At 31.3% G+C, this 17036-nt stretch overlaps 4 protein-coding genes across 5 annotated transcripts; all 4 read left to right on the forward strand.

Moving 5' to 3' along the window:
• Positions 1-308: 308 nt before the first annotated feature.
• LOC124931380 (glutaminyl-peptide cyclotransferase-like) lies at positions 309-3861 on the forward strand. 2 transcript variants are annotated; one of them, XM_047471830.1, is made up of 11 exons: positions 309-619; positions 826-882; positions 1168-1203; positions 1774-1838; positions 1945-2008; positions 2652-2769; positions 3075-3172; positions 3253-3323; positions 3409-3436; positions 3515-3569; positions 3665-3861. In XM_047471830.1, the coding sequence occupies exons 1-11, from the start codon at positions 404-406 to the stop codon at positions 3775-3777; spliced, it is 921 nt and encodes a 306-aa protein (XP_047327786.1). In that variant the 5' UTR covers positions 309-403; the 3' UTR covers positions 3778-3861. The 2 variants fall into 2 exon arrangements, with proteins under 2 accessions (XP_047327786.1, XP_047327787.1); XM_047471831.1 differs by lacking the exon at positions 3409-3436 and having other exon boundaries at positions 3665-3806.
• A 1150-nt stretch (positions 3862-5011) lies between these two features.
• LOC124932217 (probable RNA-binding protein 18) lies at positions 5012-6836 on the forward strand. Its single transcript, XM_047472835.1, has 4 exons — positions 5012-5174; positions 5734-5807; positions 5883-6009; positions 6508-6836. Exons 1-4 carry the CDS (start codon positions 5172-5174, stop codon positions 6805-6807), a joined length of 504 nt encoding a protein of 167 aa, XP_047328791.1. The 5' UTR covers positions 5012-5171; the 3' UTR covers positions 6808-6836.
• A 1644-nt stretch (positions 6837-8480) lies between these two features.
• Positions 8481-10837, forward strand: LOC124930322 (protein DETOXIFICATION 35). Its single transcript, XM_047470677.1, has 7 exons — positions 8481-8921; positions 9013-9638; positions 9731-9787; positions 9864-10102; positions 10179-10297; positions 10381-10467; positions 10583-10837. The coding sequence occupies exons 1-7, from the start codon at positions 8640-8642 to the stop codon at positions 10646-10648; spliced, it is 1476 nt and encodes a 491-aa protein (XP_047326633.1). The 5' UTR covers positions 8481-8639; the 3' UTR covers positions 10649-10837.
• Positions 10838-12646: 1809 nt separating this feature from the next.
• Positions 12647-13820, forward strand: LOC124930323 (protein SRC2-like). Its single transcript, XM_047470678.1, has one exon. It carries the CDS (start codon positions 12702-12704, stop codon positions 13605-13607), a length of 906 nt encoding a protein of 301 aa, XP_047326634.1. The 5' UTR covers positions 12647-12701; the 3' UTR covers positions 13608-13820.
• The last annotated feature ends 3216 nt before the right edge of the window (positions 13821-17036 follow it).

The following is a 17036-nucleotide window of genomic DNA, read 5'->3' on the forward strand; positions in this document are numbered from 1 at the left end:
TAGGTAGGAATTTTTATATTTATTTTTATATTTGATTCCTATTTAAAAACACATTAAATTTATTATCATATATATATAACATATCATTATTATATATTACATTTATTTATTTTTTTAAGATAATATTTATATATTAGACATAAATTATTTAATTTAATATAATTTCTCTATTTCTTATCGATATATAACAAATATTCTAAAGTAAAAGGTTTTGACTTTGGGATCTGTAAATAAATTTGATGTATAAGATAGTAAGTAATACGGAAAATCATTTTTATGTATAAATAAAACTGCAAGGTTAAGTCTCTCTCTCACATCAGCCAACGACCGACCGACCACGGTCCAGATACCAGAGTCTAGCCGACCGTGGACTTGAAAGAAAGAAAGAAAAGTAACAGCATCCATGGCCAGCGGTTCAATAAGGAAGAAGATAAGCAACAGCAACGGCTCTTCATCTTTATCTAAACATATGAGGAAAATCTCCATTGTTCTCCTCTTTCTCGTTATTTACGTTGCTAGCATTCCATCGAACGTCTCGAGTGTGTCCGGATCTTCCGTCGGAATCTATTCCATCAAAGTCGTCAACGAGTATCCTCACGATCCTAGAGCCTTCACTCAGGTAAAAGCGCTGCTGCTGCCTGATGAGACTTAATTTGATTTCGAAAACTTATATATATATATATATATGACGTAAACTGATCAGTTGATTAAACCCTCGTGGTCCGTGGAACATGTGATGGGATTTTGCTACAATTTCTAATTTTACATGTTTTCTTTTGCTCGTAAATACTCAATAATTGGGCGTGCTTGATTGATTGATTCCAGGGCCTCCTCTACAGTGGAAATGATACTCTATTTGAATCAACTGGCCTCAATGGACAGGTACCATTCATTCCTTGCAACAACTCATGTATTTGAATCAAGAGCAAATCTTTCTGTCTTCTATTTTTGATTATTGATAATGCCTCTTCTGGCGGAACATGCTATGCTAGGGTGGGTGGTGGTCCCGCTTATGGGGTCAAATCAATATGCTTTAAGAAGAAATATTTTGAATATTATAAATCACTATCTATTTTCCACAGCTTTCCTCTTAAAGTATGCTAGTTTGATTTCATGATAAGTCTTGTTAATTTGTACCATTGACACTTCTGTTCTAAATTGTTTCAGTCATCTGTTAGGAAGGTGTCTCTCCATACGGGAAAGGTACAAATATTACTGACTCTCTGTAAATTTTATTATATCTTTGCAATTCTGGGATAGGATCCTTGTGCCCAAAAGGTGATTGTTTTTTAGTCACATCAAGCTCCTCTGTGAGGAGACAAAGATTCTTTTGGTCACAGAAGATCTAAGTCCTATTTTTCTGCCTCCATTTCTTAAAAACACTTTAAAAATTTTCTCTCTTGATGAAATATTATTTCTCTATATGATTTTAAAGTTGTTTTAAGAAAGGGACAGCCATTCGGACATGACCTGGGACAGCAGATCCAGCCTCCACTTGATGTCCTTCCAATTATCTAAAATCTGTCACTAAGATAATTTCAGTATAAAAGATATGGAGATCGAACCTTGTTATATTGTATTGCATTGCATCACCACCTTGTAAAAACTATGAAAACGTGTAAATTTAATGTGCTTCACTCTTATGTTATGTATATTTGTGTCAATGGTGTGCATAGAACATTGGGTCCTGATATTTGTGTTTTCTCATATGTTTTTTATTTTATTTTATTTTACCTGGTTATGACTGAAATATCTTTTTCCTTGTCTTCCCAGGTGGAAGCCATACACAAGCTTCCTCATGTTATTTTTGGGGAGGGATTAACCCTTATCCATGACCGGTATGTGAGGAAACAACTGTTATCTTAGATCCAAAACTAAATTCATGGAATTGGGTTTTACTTAAGTTAGGTTTCTCATATATTACTTTTTTTATGCTTTCTGTAGGTTGTATCAAGTGATCTGGAAGGAGAAAACTGGTTTCATATATGATCGTTATAATTTAAGCAAAGTTTGTGCTTCTCCTGTTCTTCTTACATTTGTTTCTTGGGATTGCTCTTTATTAGTTCATCTAATGGTTATTTGGATTTACTGATACCCCATTTAGATATTCATGTCATACGATCCTTTTAGTTCCCTAAGGTAATGTTTGGTTGAGGCGGAATTGGAATTGGGGTCCAATTTCAAATCTTTTGTTTGTTAGAGGAATTATAATTTCAACGAAATTAAAAATGTATCTGAATCTCTTAAAGTTTCAATTCCATGATTTCACCAAATTAAGAATTGAATTGTAATTCAATCCAATTCTTACAAAATTAGAATAAGAATTCTAATTCCATTTATTGATTGAAAAGGTTCCCATGTGTTCACCATAATAAGCTCTCATATAAAAAGATACCATTTGACAAAAGTATAATCTGGACTAATAATGTGCACCAAGACTAGGGTCACTCCAAGCAAATCTTCTTCTTATATATATATAGATAGATAGATAGATACAAGTGCCTCATGGATTCATAATGGAAATTTTCTCCCGCATTTTTGTTTGTTTTTATTCATTTGTCTTAACTATTGATTATTGTTAATATTTTCATGATTCACAAAACTGTTTTTCTATTTCTGCTTACTATTTCCACCCTTGCACCCTTTGGCAGGTAAAGAAATTTACTCATCAAATGAAAGATGGTTGGGGTCTGGCAACTGATGGGAAAGTTCTTTATGGGAGTGATGGAACTTCCACTTTATACCAGATGGATCCCCAAACATTAAAAGGTTTGTCAAGTAAAGTACTGTTAATCCCATATTCACTTATTAGAGTCTTAGTTTGGTGGTAGTGTACTGGAACTTCTACTTTGTTCCAGATCATACCACAAAATGAAAGGTTTGATTGTTCTCTTAATAAACTCTTGTTTCTCATCTCAAAGGATGACTTTTACCTTTTTTGAGGATGTCTTGTTCTCTTAGTTGCTTTGTTAGTCCCATTTACTGCTATTATAGAATTTGTCCTGTTATTCTGCTTATGTTTATGCCCTATTATGTGACTTTATTGCTGTGTCTGAAGTTCCTTTCCTTTGCAGTGATTAAGAAAAACATTGTCAAGTATAAAGATCATGAAGTATTCAATCTAAATGAACTAGAATATATAAATGGTGAAATCTGGGCAAATGTTTGGCAGGTATTGCCTCTTTTGCTCGTATGCTATTTCCTCTTAGGCTCTTACATAAGCTAACAATATATTTTTTTTTTGTTTTTCAGACGGACTGCATTGCAAGAATCTCTACCAAAGATGGCACTGTTTTGAGTTGGATTCTCCTTCCGAAATTAAGGTGGCTTCATTTTTCTTCTATTCTGCAATAAATTCTATTATCAGTGATTTTATTTGTTGGCTGAATTTACTATATCATTGAACAGGGAGGGACTGATAGCATCTGGCCACAGTGTATGTCTTTTTTATTATTAGTAGTAGATTTGAGTGCTTTATATGTTTCTTGATCCTGAAATGTGTTTTTACTTCCAGGGTATTGATGTGTTGAACGGCATTGCGTGGGATAAAGATAACAATAGGATCTTTGGTAAATCAACTATGGCTAGCTAATATTATTTATCTCTTCCAAGTTATATAATAAATAGGCTGTGAAAATCATTTTGGTGAGTGTAATTTTTACAGTGACTGGGAAACGTTGGCCAAAGATATACGAGATAAAGTTGCTACCTAGCACAAAGGAGGCTGCATCTAGAGGAGGAGGCGTAGAGAAACTTTGTTTTCGTCAACGATTTTGAAAAAAATAAAGATTGACATTAATCTTTTATTTATAAAATTACTTGATGAATTTAATTAAATTCTCAGATTTGAAATAAGAGAAACGAAATCCCAATTCACCATCAACATATAAAGGGCATTTGTACTAGGTTCCCTATTTTGTATCCCTAAAAATAATATAAAATAATAATATCTCTATTTTAGAGAATCAAAATATAAATTATTCTACATTACCATTTTTATCTTTATCTATATATCATTTAAATATTCATTAAAACAATCAATTTTTTAACCACTTAATTACTTATTTATATATATTTAAATATTCATAAAAGAGAAAATATATTATTTTATTATTTAAAGATGTTACAGTAATCCCTAAATATAAAGTAAAACATTTTTTTATAATTTTTATATTATTTATCTTTATAATAGATATAAAACACATTTTAAGGATTATACTATAAATGTCTTAAATATGCCTTAAATGAGTTTAATTGTAAAAAAAACATTTGCTTTTTAAATTTATTTAAATTTAATTTAAAAAGAATTTAAGTTGAAACAGATTTAATTATAGTTATTTGTTTTATATAGGTTTTTGACTATTCATTTCAGAGTTTATTTTTATTAAAATAATTTAAAAGATATTAATATATAATAATAATAATATAAAAAATAACAATTTAAGATAAAATATATTTTAATATTTTAATTAATAAATTATAAAAATTATAAAATGAGCATTAATTATGTCTATTTATATGGACTTGTTTATTTTGAATTAAATCTAATAATTTTAAAAAAATTAATATTTTTTCAATTAAATATTTTTTTTATTTTTATCAAATTAACTGATTTAAATAAAATATCTACAATGTAATTTTTAACAACAACGTCATCATGATATCAATTAAAATCATTCTCAAACTAAAATATTATTAAATAATTAATTAAGAAACAAGATCTATCTAAATCTCCCTTTCCTTTTCCCTGAATGATCTCTTGTGAATCTGTTCCTTTAGATCGAGACCTAATTTTAGAGTTCAAATCGTCGTCAATCAATCATTGGAGCTGCCGTAACTTGTAAGTATTTGGCCCCGTTTAATCTATATATGAAACGTTGATTTTATGGCTTGAGGAGGGTTTCGTTGGAGGTTCGATTTAAGAGTATATCCTGAAATATAAACATAGTTGATCTGGAAACTGTCAAAATTACTACTTTCATTCTTATAACCTTTCATGTAGACATATGATGTATAAATCGAGAAATTTAAGTTGTATGAAGGAGTTTTAGGTTATACTGAATTGTAAAGATGAAGTTTCACATGATTGTGCTTTCTTTTTCCTCTTCTCAGGTTGATCAATATATCCTGTAACGGTGGCCTTCTCTAGAATTTCCTTGGTTAATTTTCCCATGGTAATTACTAATTATCACAATTCTTGATATGTATTTCTGATTTCTTGTAGATTTTTTCAAGAATTTGGTCACTCATCAATCTGTATTCTCACATACCACAGTTGTTAGATTTCTAAGGTTTTGTTTCTTTTTGCAATTGAGGAAGTTACAAAATGGGAGAGAGTCGTTTTTCTGTTTATGTTTCTACTGAATAATCGAAACTCTAGCAATTATAGGACATCTTCCTCTTGACTAAATGCCCTATCTCTATTAAAAGTGCATGTATCTCCTGTTAATAAAAACTAAGTATCACTGCAAATGATGAGATTCATTTCATCTTAAATCTGTACTTGTTAAAGAAGCTTAATCTTTTGCACTTTGTAGTTGATTATCTGTGGACTTATCACTATTGGATCATCTTGGATGTTGCTGTTATTGATTCAGGACTTGATTTCTCATTTTGCATAGTCATTGACTAATCATATTTTATTGCAGTAATTTCTTTGTCGCCAGATATCTTATATTGGCTTTCTCCTTTCTGATGTTTCCTCCAAATCTTTGTAATTTCAACTGTTTTCAGGATGCAAGTGGCTTTGTTGAAGAAAAGTCTGAGTGCAGACTCTATATTGGCAATCTTGATTACAAGATATCTGAGTAAGCAGTATTAGACTTCAAACTGATGTTGTTCTCTTGGCTGCATAATTAAAGATATGTTTGCCAATATTGCAGGGCAACTTTAATTAAGATGTTCTCTCCATTTGGGAAAATTGTAGCAGAAGATTTCCTATTGCACACACGTGGCCCTAAACGCGGAGAACCACGTGGGTTTGCGTTTATCCAGTTCAGTAATAGAGAGGTAAGTTTGCAGAACGAATATTGATTATGGGTGCATTTGATCAAACTAAAATTAATAGTTGAATGCTGAATATTGAAGTTAAAACATTTAAAAGATAAATGTTGAATAAATCAAATGAAAATTTCTAAAAAAATTTAGGACTCTGATGTGTAAGTTGATTTGAGAAAATCTGGAACTAATATTACTGTGTTAAGTGAAGTCATATGTACTTTATCGAGTTAAGCTATCCATTTTAGCTTAATTTTCTAGATTAGTTTGAGATGAATTTAATTATTTAAGTGATTTTAAACAAACAGTTATGAAATTAACTTAATTCAATTAAGAACTTAATTAATTTAAATTAAGTGATAGCTATGTTTGTTTGTGTCATTTTTGTACATTTTCACAATGTTGAACTGAAGAGAACTCTCTATATATAATAGAATTTTTAAAATAAAATGTACTATTATTATGATGTGTGAGCAACAGCTAATGTAAATTTGTAAAGTGAGGATGCAGGAAGCTAAATTGGCAAAGGTAAAGATGAATGGGAGATTGGTTTGTGGACGTCCATTAATTGTACGTCTTGAAAGTGAGAAACACCAGGCTGAAATGACCCACAACTCTGGTGCAGTCTTTGGCTGTGAGAATGGTTCCGGACTTGGAGGAAGTAGTTCGGGGCAGGTGAGCCGAAGTGCGAAAATAGCTGCTATAAAGAACAAGCTTAAAACTATGGAGGGAGAAAGTGAAAGTGTTAAAAAGAAGCAAAAACAGTCACAAATGACTTGTTCTAGTCTAGATAGCTTGGCACCTTCATAAAGTGTAGTGTTAGTTTAGATAGTTTTTGACCAACCTAACTTATTCTATGTTTTTTACATCACTTTTTGGAATATTGAATGATTCCAATATGATCCATTGACATTGAATGTAATATGTGGCAGTTAATAATAACAAGATTTAGGCCTTGTTCTCTTTAGGTTATTTAAAAAACCCACACAAAATCCATTTTCCAATCACTTCTCTTCCATCACTCATATCATTAACCAAAATACAAAAATACCCTTTATTTTAAATTATTATTTTATATTTTATTTATAAATATCAATACTTTTTAAGTCTTTTTACTAAAAATAATCATTACTTTCTTAAAATTATCACCTATCATCTAAATTTTCTCTCTCTTGGTTTTTTTAAAAACCAAGAACCGAACAAGGCCTTACCCATAAAATTTATCTTCAATTGTCATTAAAATCATCTAAATTTAAGTAAGGATCATGTTAGTGGGTTGTTAGGCTAAACGAGAAACATACTTGTATTAATTGCATTATTAAGCAATTCTAAAATATTGAACTTCATCAAGAATAACAAATAAGACATCCTTTGTTAAATGCAGTTTTAAGATATTTCTAAATTTTTGTACATAAACCTCAATATAATTAATGATAAACAAATAACTCAAAGACTTTTTCATCCTTTGTTAATTGCAGTTTTAACCATAGACAAAATTTTAATCTAAACCATTAAAATAATTCATGAAAAAACATAACAGCAAAGGTCATGTATAGAGATTCCAAGACCCATCCTTTGTTTATTGCAATTTTAACCATCTTAATTATTTAGAATTTTAAGCCAATGACAAATATTTTAACCTAATTCTTAAACTAGTTAGTTGATAGAAAAGAAAAAAAAAGTTAACGCCAAATATCACTATTGCATTTTTAAGCAATTCTCAAAATTTAAACTTAATCTTTAAGCTAACTCACTAAATACTAATAACAGCCCTGATCAAAACAAACGGTGATTTACATGTCTGATCATGGTTATATAAAAAAATCTCATTTAATAAAAAATTGGGATTTTTAGAATTATTAATGTGATATTTTTTATATTTAAAATTTATAAAAATAAAATAAAAATATTTTATTTAATTAAATAATTTAATGTTTTAAAAATAAATAATTAAATAAAAATAACTTAAAAATCGACTCTGCATATTATCTCCAAACACCTTTCATACCAAACAACCAATAAGACTTAAGGCATTGTTTGATGAGTAATATTTATTTGATTAATTACTTAATTTTTTCAATCTAAACATTTATATGGATAGTTAGAAAAAACAAAAAACAAAAATAGTTTTATTTAATACAAAAACTATATCAATTAACCCAGATAATAAAAATTTCCATCAAATTTTGTTTTTAAAAATGGACTTATTTACAAAGAAAATTGAGAAAGCCTACTTTATAAGGAGTCACGTGTCTCACTTGGAACCTTTCATCCCACCAACCAAACACCCGGATTCCTTTTCTTTTCTTTTCTTTTGGCTGAATAATACAAATTTCCATCCATCGTGCAATATTTGTTTGAGTAAAAAATTCAATTTCATTCTCAATAAATTTGGGATTGTAATTTCTAAAACTAAAAAAAATAAAAATAAAAATACATCCAACAATTAACCACCGACTAGCTCAAGATGTCACTAGTTTAATTTCAAATTATCTCTTTGCCGGGAAAAATCCTATAGAGATTATTAAATATTCATAAATCTTTCTGGTTATTGTCGGGTCCATTAACTATTATTTATTAAGGCTGTCAAGTCCCATTTTCCTCATCCAATTGTTGTCGGCGCCGGAGTTTTGAGTGCGAATATGGAAGCAACTCCATTGCTGGTAAATGATTCCGGTGAACCGGAGCTGATCAATGAGGAAGGAGATTACAGGGCTTTGGAGAGCTTTAAGGAATTGAGGAAAATGTTCTGGATAGAAAGTGTCAAAGTGTGGAAAATCGCCGGTCCGATTATAGTAACGGTTCTCTGCCAGTATGGAACAAATTCAGCAACCAACATTTTTGTCGGTCACATGGGCGATATTCAGCTTTCTTCCGTTTCAATCGCTCTCTCTGTTATTAACATGTTTGCTTTTGGATTCATGGTAACTAGCTAGCTAGCTAGATCTAATTCATTCCTTCATTCTTTAATGTTAATTTCATGACATTAATTAATTTATCATTCTTAACTTGTAGCTGGGCATGGGAAGTGCACTTGAAACACTCTGTGGACAAGCATATGGAGCCGGCCAAGTTCACTTACTCGGCATTTATATGCAACGTTCGTGGATAATCCTCACAATCGCCGCAATCATCTTATCTCCAATTTACATATTCGCCACCCCAATCCTAAAGATCCTCGGCCAACAAGATGAAATCGCTGATCTAGCTGGAGTATTCACCATCCAGATCCTTCCCCAGCTGTTCTCGCTTGCTCTCTGTTTCCCCACTCAGAAGTTTCTCCAAGCTCAAAGCAAAGTGAACGCGCTTGCCTGGATCGGAATCGCATGCTTACTTCTTCATGTTGGCCTCCTCTGGTTATTCATTATCGGCCTTGGAATGGGCACGACAGGAGCTGCCATAGCATTTGATATATCCGGTTGGGTGCTTTCGTTGGCTCAAATCGGTTATGCTATCGGTTGGTGTAAGGAGGGATGGACTGGACTGTCGTGGTCCGCGTTTAAGGACTTATGGGCTTTCGTTAGACTCTCGATTGCTTCGGCTGTTATGTTATGTCTTGAGGTTTGGTATATGATGAGCATAATCATCCTTACTGGTCATCTTGACAATGCTGTACTTGCTGTTGGATCCCTTTCCATTTGGTAAGTATACATATATAATATACCCAAAAAGGAAAATTGAATTGGTTAGAACAGGGTTTATGCATGGCTTTATGTCTTTTTCTTCTTTGCAGCATGAATTTTAATGGGTGGGAAGCAATGATATTCATTGGAGTAAATGCTGCAATAAGGTAGTGGAAAAAGATACATGGGTAAGGTTTCCAGTTGTTATAAGTTTGGTGATTGTATTTGTTGTACGTGTTTCAGTGTTCGTGTATCGAATGAACTTGGATTTGGTCATCCTAGAGCTGCCAAGTATGCCGTATACGTGATTGTGATTCAATCATTGGTGTTCGGTTTAGTGTGCATGGGACTTATCTTGGCATTCAAGAACGATTTCGCCATTATATTCACAGATAGCAAAGACATGCGTCAAGCCGTGGCCAAACTAGCATACCTTCTCGGCTTCACCATGCTTCTCAACAGCGTTCAGCCAGTCATATCAGGTCCATTTCTTTCTTTTATATGATCTTTCTTAATTAGATCAACCTAGCCTTGATTTGTTTGTTGGATATTAAGCAGGGGTGGCTGTAGGGGGCGGTTGGCAAGCTCTAGTGGCGTATATTAACTTGGGATGTTACTATGTCTTTGGGCTTCCTTTCGGCTACTTGCTCGGTTATGTTGCCAATTTTGGAGTACAAGTGAGTAGCCGTTTTCTTAGTTAGCCGGGGTTGGTTCTTGAATCTTGATTGGTATAATAATAATAATAATAATAATAATACAGGGTCTTTGGGGAGGTATGATAGCGGGAACGGGGATGCAGACAATTCTTCTATTGATTGTGCTCTACAAGACAAACTGGAAGAAAGAGGTGAATTAATTAAAACATTTGTTACATTTGAGTCTCGTGATGTTTTTGTTGTTGTTGTTGTTGTTGTGTGGGAAACCAACAACTAATTAGGAAGTGGAATGTGTTCTGTTTGCAGGTGGAGCAAACCACAGAGAGGATGAGGAAGTGGGGAGGCCAAGATTTAAACAATAATCATGTTTGATGATGAATCATGAATCATGAATGTCTCTTTCTCTTATGAGTATTTTTTTTACTATTGGTGGTGCATGCATGGCCTTTCGATGATTATTTAAATTATTAGAGTCAGCATCAGTTGTAGCATTTTATTTCTTTTAGTTTAGGATTATTTGAGTCTTTGACAAAAAGAACATTCTCTAGTCAATATCTATTTCTTTGGTATTTTTGTCTTACAATTAACATTGACTTCATTTGAAAAAAAATGTATGGCAATCTAAGTCTCACAAGGAATGTCTTATGATATTTTTCAAAATTATTAGCACGCAATTGTGAATAGTAAAGTATCACCCCAACTATAATAATTTAAGTTTTGAATTTAGGTCAAGACTAAGGCTGTTGTTAGATACCCCATGTCACAAGTTTTTGGTGACTATTTTTTTTATTTTATTTTTTTATTTGAAACATAAAATACTCATGTTTGATAATTCAAGTGTGAGATTTATGTTTAAGATTTCAAATGTAACAAGTTAAATTTTAATTTAAAATATATTTAGGTGTTGTGTAGATCAACTAACTAGTAAGTTATAAAATAAGCAATCTAGGAATCCAAGTTGGATCGGAATGGAGAAATTAAAGTAAGTTTTGTTTTGAAAAAAATAATAGATAAACAAACTTAAAATTTAAAAAAAAATTAAAGATAATGTAACATTGTTTGATAAAAAATTATAATAATTAATATTTATATCTTCTCAAAGTAATGCTTCCAATCATTTTTCTAAAAATAATAATATGTTAAATATGTATATATATATATATATATATATAAATTTTAGGTATAAATTTAGTTGAATTTTGTATTTGACCGTAAAATTATTTAACAAAGTATTTTTTAATAAATTTGATAAATTTAATAATTTAAGAATGCTAAAGTCCAAAAGCGGGACTAGATGAAAGAAGAAAACATCTCTTTATAGAACAAACACAACTTTTGTTTTACTACCTTTTAAAATTTGTTGTATTTTTTATTTATAAAAGTTTGATGAAAAATCAATCACAACATTGTGAAATATATTTTTATAACATGAATTTCATCTTTTAAAATAGACAAAACTCCATTTTCTTTTTTAATTTACATGAGTTATTTAAATAAATGTAAAGTTTGGGAACAAAGAATCCAAACAGCTCCTCAAAACCGTGTTAAGTCCGCGTATAATTTTAGTGGGGATTTACTTCAATTGCAAGTCGCTAACAAATCGAATATTCCCCACCCAAATTATTTGAAAAAAAGAAAAGTCATGCCCATTTTTTATCCTTACCTAGCTATCTATTTATTTAGGCAAATTTTGTAAAAAATATATTTTTAAATAAATAAATATTTTTTAAGTATATTAATAGATAAAATAATAAACTTTATTAAAAACTTATTTTTTTAAGTGGTTATTAAATATTAGGAACAAGACCCTTGTTCTAGATTGTTCTCAACTAATCTGGTTGAATTTGCCTATTACAAAAATAATTATTCAATATTATTATTATACAAATATTCTCAGGGTACACATATATTAATATTTAGAATATATTTGGAATAACAATTTGAATTATATAATTAATGAAATAATATAAAATGTAAATTAGTATAGTCAAGAAAAATAAGGTCTACGTTCCTCTAGAATATAGTTAAAACAACATTCTACTACCCAATAATAATCACACACGTGTAACTAAGACAGTAGCATGGACTCTTCCCTAATTTTATCCTGTTCCCGCTCATTTATTGACAATTATACCCTTTCCAATTGAACATTGTTTTGTTTACTTGTGTGATTTTTATATGGAATGTAATATTACCTTGAACTAAACTATTTAAATGATCAATTGTAATATTATTTTAAAATATAAAAAAAAATTTATAAAATGTTTCTTTTAGAAGGCTGAGGGACCGGGCGGTAAGCAAATATCAGACTGATATAGGGGTAGTATAGTAATAGATTACAAAAGATTTGCTATATATAGCAACACCAATTTATCCCAATTCAACCCGAATCAATTTCACAGAATTTCTCAAGTTTCCATCATCAATGGCTTCCCGTGAAATCGAGGTAACCGTGATATCGGCAAAAGATCTGAAAAACGTGAACTGGCGCCACGGCCGGGTCAAACCATACGTCGTCATTTGGGTAGACCCGAAAAACAAGTGCACTACCCGGGTCGACGAAGAGGGTGACACATGTCCTTACTGGGACCAGACCATTACTATCCCGTTAACCGCCCCGATCGACGAAACCACCCTCTACATCGACATCGTCCACGCCGGCGCCGAACAAGACACCAAACCCCTCATCGGATCCGCTAAACTCCCCCTCCACCGTGACTTTTTCAATGATCCTGAACAAGCGATTCGCAAACTCGATCTAAAGAGACCCTCCGGCCGCCCTCAGGGAAAGATCGAAATCTCCGTCCGCGAAGTCCGCCGGTATCCTGCTCCGGATCCGTACTATGCCCAATCATATGGTGCGGGAAAAACATCAATTGATTACTCTCAGCCTCCTCCTCCTCCTCCTGCTTACAGAAATCCATACGGTTACGATCAGTCGTACGGACAGGGACAGCCTCAGTCGGGTTACGGTTACGATCAGTCGTACGGACAGGGACAGGGACAGCCTCAGCCGGGTTATGGATACGGTGGCCAGTCGTACGGGCAGCCTCAGACGCAGCCGGGTTATGGATACGGATACGGTCAGGGGGGCGGGGGTTACGGTAGCCAACAGGATCCGTATGGGCAGCAGCAGGTTGGAGTGAAGAAAGAGAGCAAATTTGGAGGTATGGGGACGGGATTGGCTGTGGGTGCGGTTGCAGGGGTATTAGGTGGACTTGCTCTGGCGGAAGGAGCGGAATACGTGGAGGATAAGATCGAAGATGATGTGGCGGAGAAGGTGGAGGATGATCTCGCCGCCGACGACGACTACGGCGACGATGACTTCTAGAAGAAACTGCATGCTCTGTTTACCGGTGGTTGACGTTGACGACGGTTGCTTTTTCCTTTTTTTATGCTAAATAAATGAAAATTATTCTTCTTCTTTAATTTTTGTTTTTCTTCGTAAAGAGTATCTTTCGCAATTGTTTGATTCGAGATGTTCTCTTGATTTCCGATCATAATATAATAATAATAATAATAATAATAATATTTTTATTTTTAATTTAATTAATTAAATAAATAAGTATCACTCTAATTTTTTTTTATAAAATATGCACACTCTGTTAATCAATTTATTAATTAAAATATAATATATTTAAAAATAAATCTTATTTTATTCTTATATATTCATACTATTTAATTGGTTTTTTATTAAAAATAAAATTTAGCTTTTCATTATTCGTTTAGTTTAACGAGAATCTGAAGAAGACAACCAATTAGCTGCCTAGGCATGCCAAATAAATACAGTTCTTTTTCTTTACTTTTTTCAATTTTTAAAATTGGAAGACCTTAACTAATTTTTAAAATAGTATAAATCAATATAATAAATTTTCATTTTAATATAAAGTATACATCTGTATTGATCTCGTGATTTAATTAAGGTGCTTAGAATTTGAACAGTATAACACACAATTTAGGTAACACTTTACCTATTATGGGTCATTTTCTTTATACAATATATTGTCATAATTATTATAAATAATAATAGTTATATTATTGGTTATATATGACAAACTTTCTAAATTATATTTTATTGTAAAACTTGTTGGGAATCCATTATACATGCATTTGTGGAATCAAATTGAGGCAAACATCATAAGTTATGTAGCATCAAGTAATTGTAGTATAGGGGTAATTAATTTGGTATATACTTTCTTTCTATCGTTTGTCATTTTCTTTTTTTAATTTTTTTTCAGAAATATATATATTTTAAGGTCTGCACGCAACATGTCTAAGTTTGTAGTTATAGTTTTAAATGACTTCTAGTTATCCATCGCTTTCTAAATCCATAAAAAAAAATCTGTTACTACCTAATAATCATGATAGAAAACATATGAATTGGCTTGCCTTGCTTTAACAGTTGGTCACCCATTGCATATTAGGGTTTTATTTGTAGTTATATATTTTATGGTCTCTTTTGTTTTTATATAATTTTTAAAAAGTTAACACAATCCACTAGTTATGATTTAACCCTTCTTAATTAGAATTGAATATCAAATTTTTGTTCTCTTAAGCATAACTTTTTCAACCTGAACTAACTAATGAGTTCGGTTAATTTGGTCACTATTAATATAACTAAAATAAAAATTCTTATTACCAATAGAATCAAATATTAAACTAGTTGTTAAAGTAGATTTTATTTTAAAGGTTTAAAATCAAAGTCTCAGATAATAAAAATATTAATAATCAGTACCAATAACATAATTATATGTTTTTTTTTTCAAAAAAAATTCATATTAAATCGTTTAAGCATAGCAACCAAACATGACATGAAAAATAAATTGAAAATAAGAAATTAATAAAATAAGAAAAAACAATACTCAATAAATTATTGAGCTCGTAAATTTTCGAGAAAAACGATTAATTCTTCAATAGACTCTACTCGTTTTTCTGAACATATCTCAGAAAACGTCATAATAATAGTATTATGAATATATGCATTGGACGACTATGATCATTAAAAGTTCGACGATTTTTCTCCAACTAGATAGTCTACCAAAACATAATTAGGATAATAACTCAAATATGTAGACGTGTCATATTAGTCGTGTCATATCAGTCGCATCAATCCAAACTTCTCAACAACTACTCAAATACTTAGGCATCATCCAATGAATCTCAGTAATACTCCACAAAAGACTCCAAATATTAGTCATCCCTCGACAATACAAAAGTAAGTGAGTTGGTGATTCAATTTCTTTGTGACACATACGACTAGCAATAATACAACATCATGCATATAACACTTTATTCAACGAACGAGATTTTAACGTAATCTTTGACTCCCAAAGTTTTTTCCCATTAAAAATTATATGGAATCATCTTAGCGAACAACTTGTAGAAATATCCCACATGAAAACTATCCATATATTTCTAACGCATAACATCTTGTTCAGACGGGAACATGACTTGTTTGCGTCCTACCAAAAATAAAACTCTATTTTGGGATGAAGTCTCCATAACGTTTAATCTCCTTCTATATCTAATTCGGCTAGCGAAACCACTAGACCGATGATCAAACATGTTCTTAACTGTGTCATTTCTACATATAGCAATGAAAGCAATTAATATTAGAATACGTCGTAGCGAAACTTTTGACACTACACCAAATATCATCCCAAAATCTAATCGAATAACCATCCCTATAATGAATCTAGACTGCTCACAAATTTTTTTTTACATAAAATAATTTCTCTTTCAAATGCTACACCTTTTTGGATAATTAGACATTTTGGTAAACCAACAAGACCAATCATTACAATACTTACATCTGATTATCGATGTTCAAATAATATTTGACTTCGTTGCAAATCTACTACACCATTTTGATAGAAGAGCCTTATTAAAAGAGAAAGAATGATATATACAACACCCTTATACAACACCTTCGAATAGCACCTACCTCATTTGGAAAGAAAGAAAAATATTTTCTCTTTCTTTCCAAATGAGGTACGTAGGTGCTATGCGAAGGTGTTGTATATATCATTACTTTAAAAGAAATAAGATCTTGAATATCTAGACCTCTTTGATTTTTAAAATATTTAATCTTATATCAACTAACTATATGACAAGACGATGATTTAGAAGATTCTTATATAAATTTACACATTATTCTCTCTATTTTCACCGCCACACTTTTGAGGAGAATTAATAACGACATCATATATGTGGGCATAGATGACAACACAATTTTAATGAGGATTAGCCAACCCCCTTTCAAGATTATTTTATTTTTCCAATTAAATAGTTACATTCCATTTTATTGATAATCGGGTCCCAAGAGGCATTGGATCGTAATTTAGAATCTAATGGCATGCTAATATATGTTGACAGAAGACTACAAATTTTGAACTCAAACACATTTGACAACATCATCCTTCTTCTATTCGAAACAGAATTTTCATCCTTCTTCTATTCGAAACAGAATTTTAAAAATCATATGTCCGACTTATTAATAAGATTAACTCGAATACCAGAATATGCACCGAATAAGTATGAAATATCTCAAAAATGTTTAAAATTCATATATAGTATGAACTATGTAGTGCGTGTCATCAAAAAAATATATATATATATAGTTGATTAAATTATTAAAGAGAAAATATGGTTACGAGCAAACTGTAATTTAAGAAATAATAATAATAATTTTCAGCTGATTTAATTTGTGTAATATTTTTTCTTAAATCAACGTCGCTAATTCCGGCCATCACACTATATA

Source organism: Impatiens glandulifera, chromosome 3 (assembly GCF_907164915.1).
Source record: "Impatiens glandulifera chromosome 3, dImpGla2.1, whole genome shotgun sequence".
NCBI lineage: Eukaryota > Viridiplantae > Streptophyta > Magnoliopsida > Ericales > Balsaminaceae > Impatiens > Impatiens glandulifera.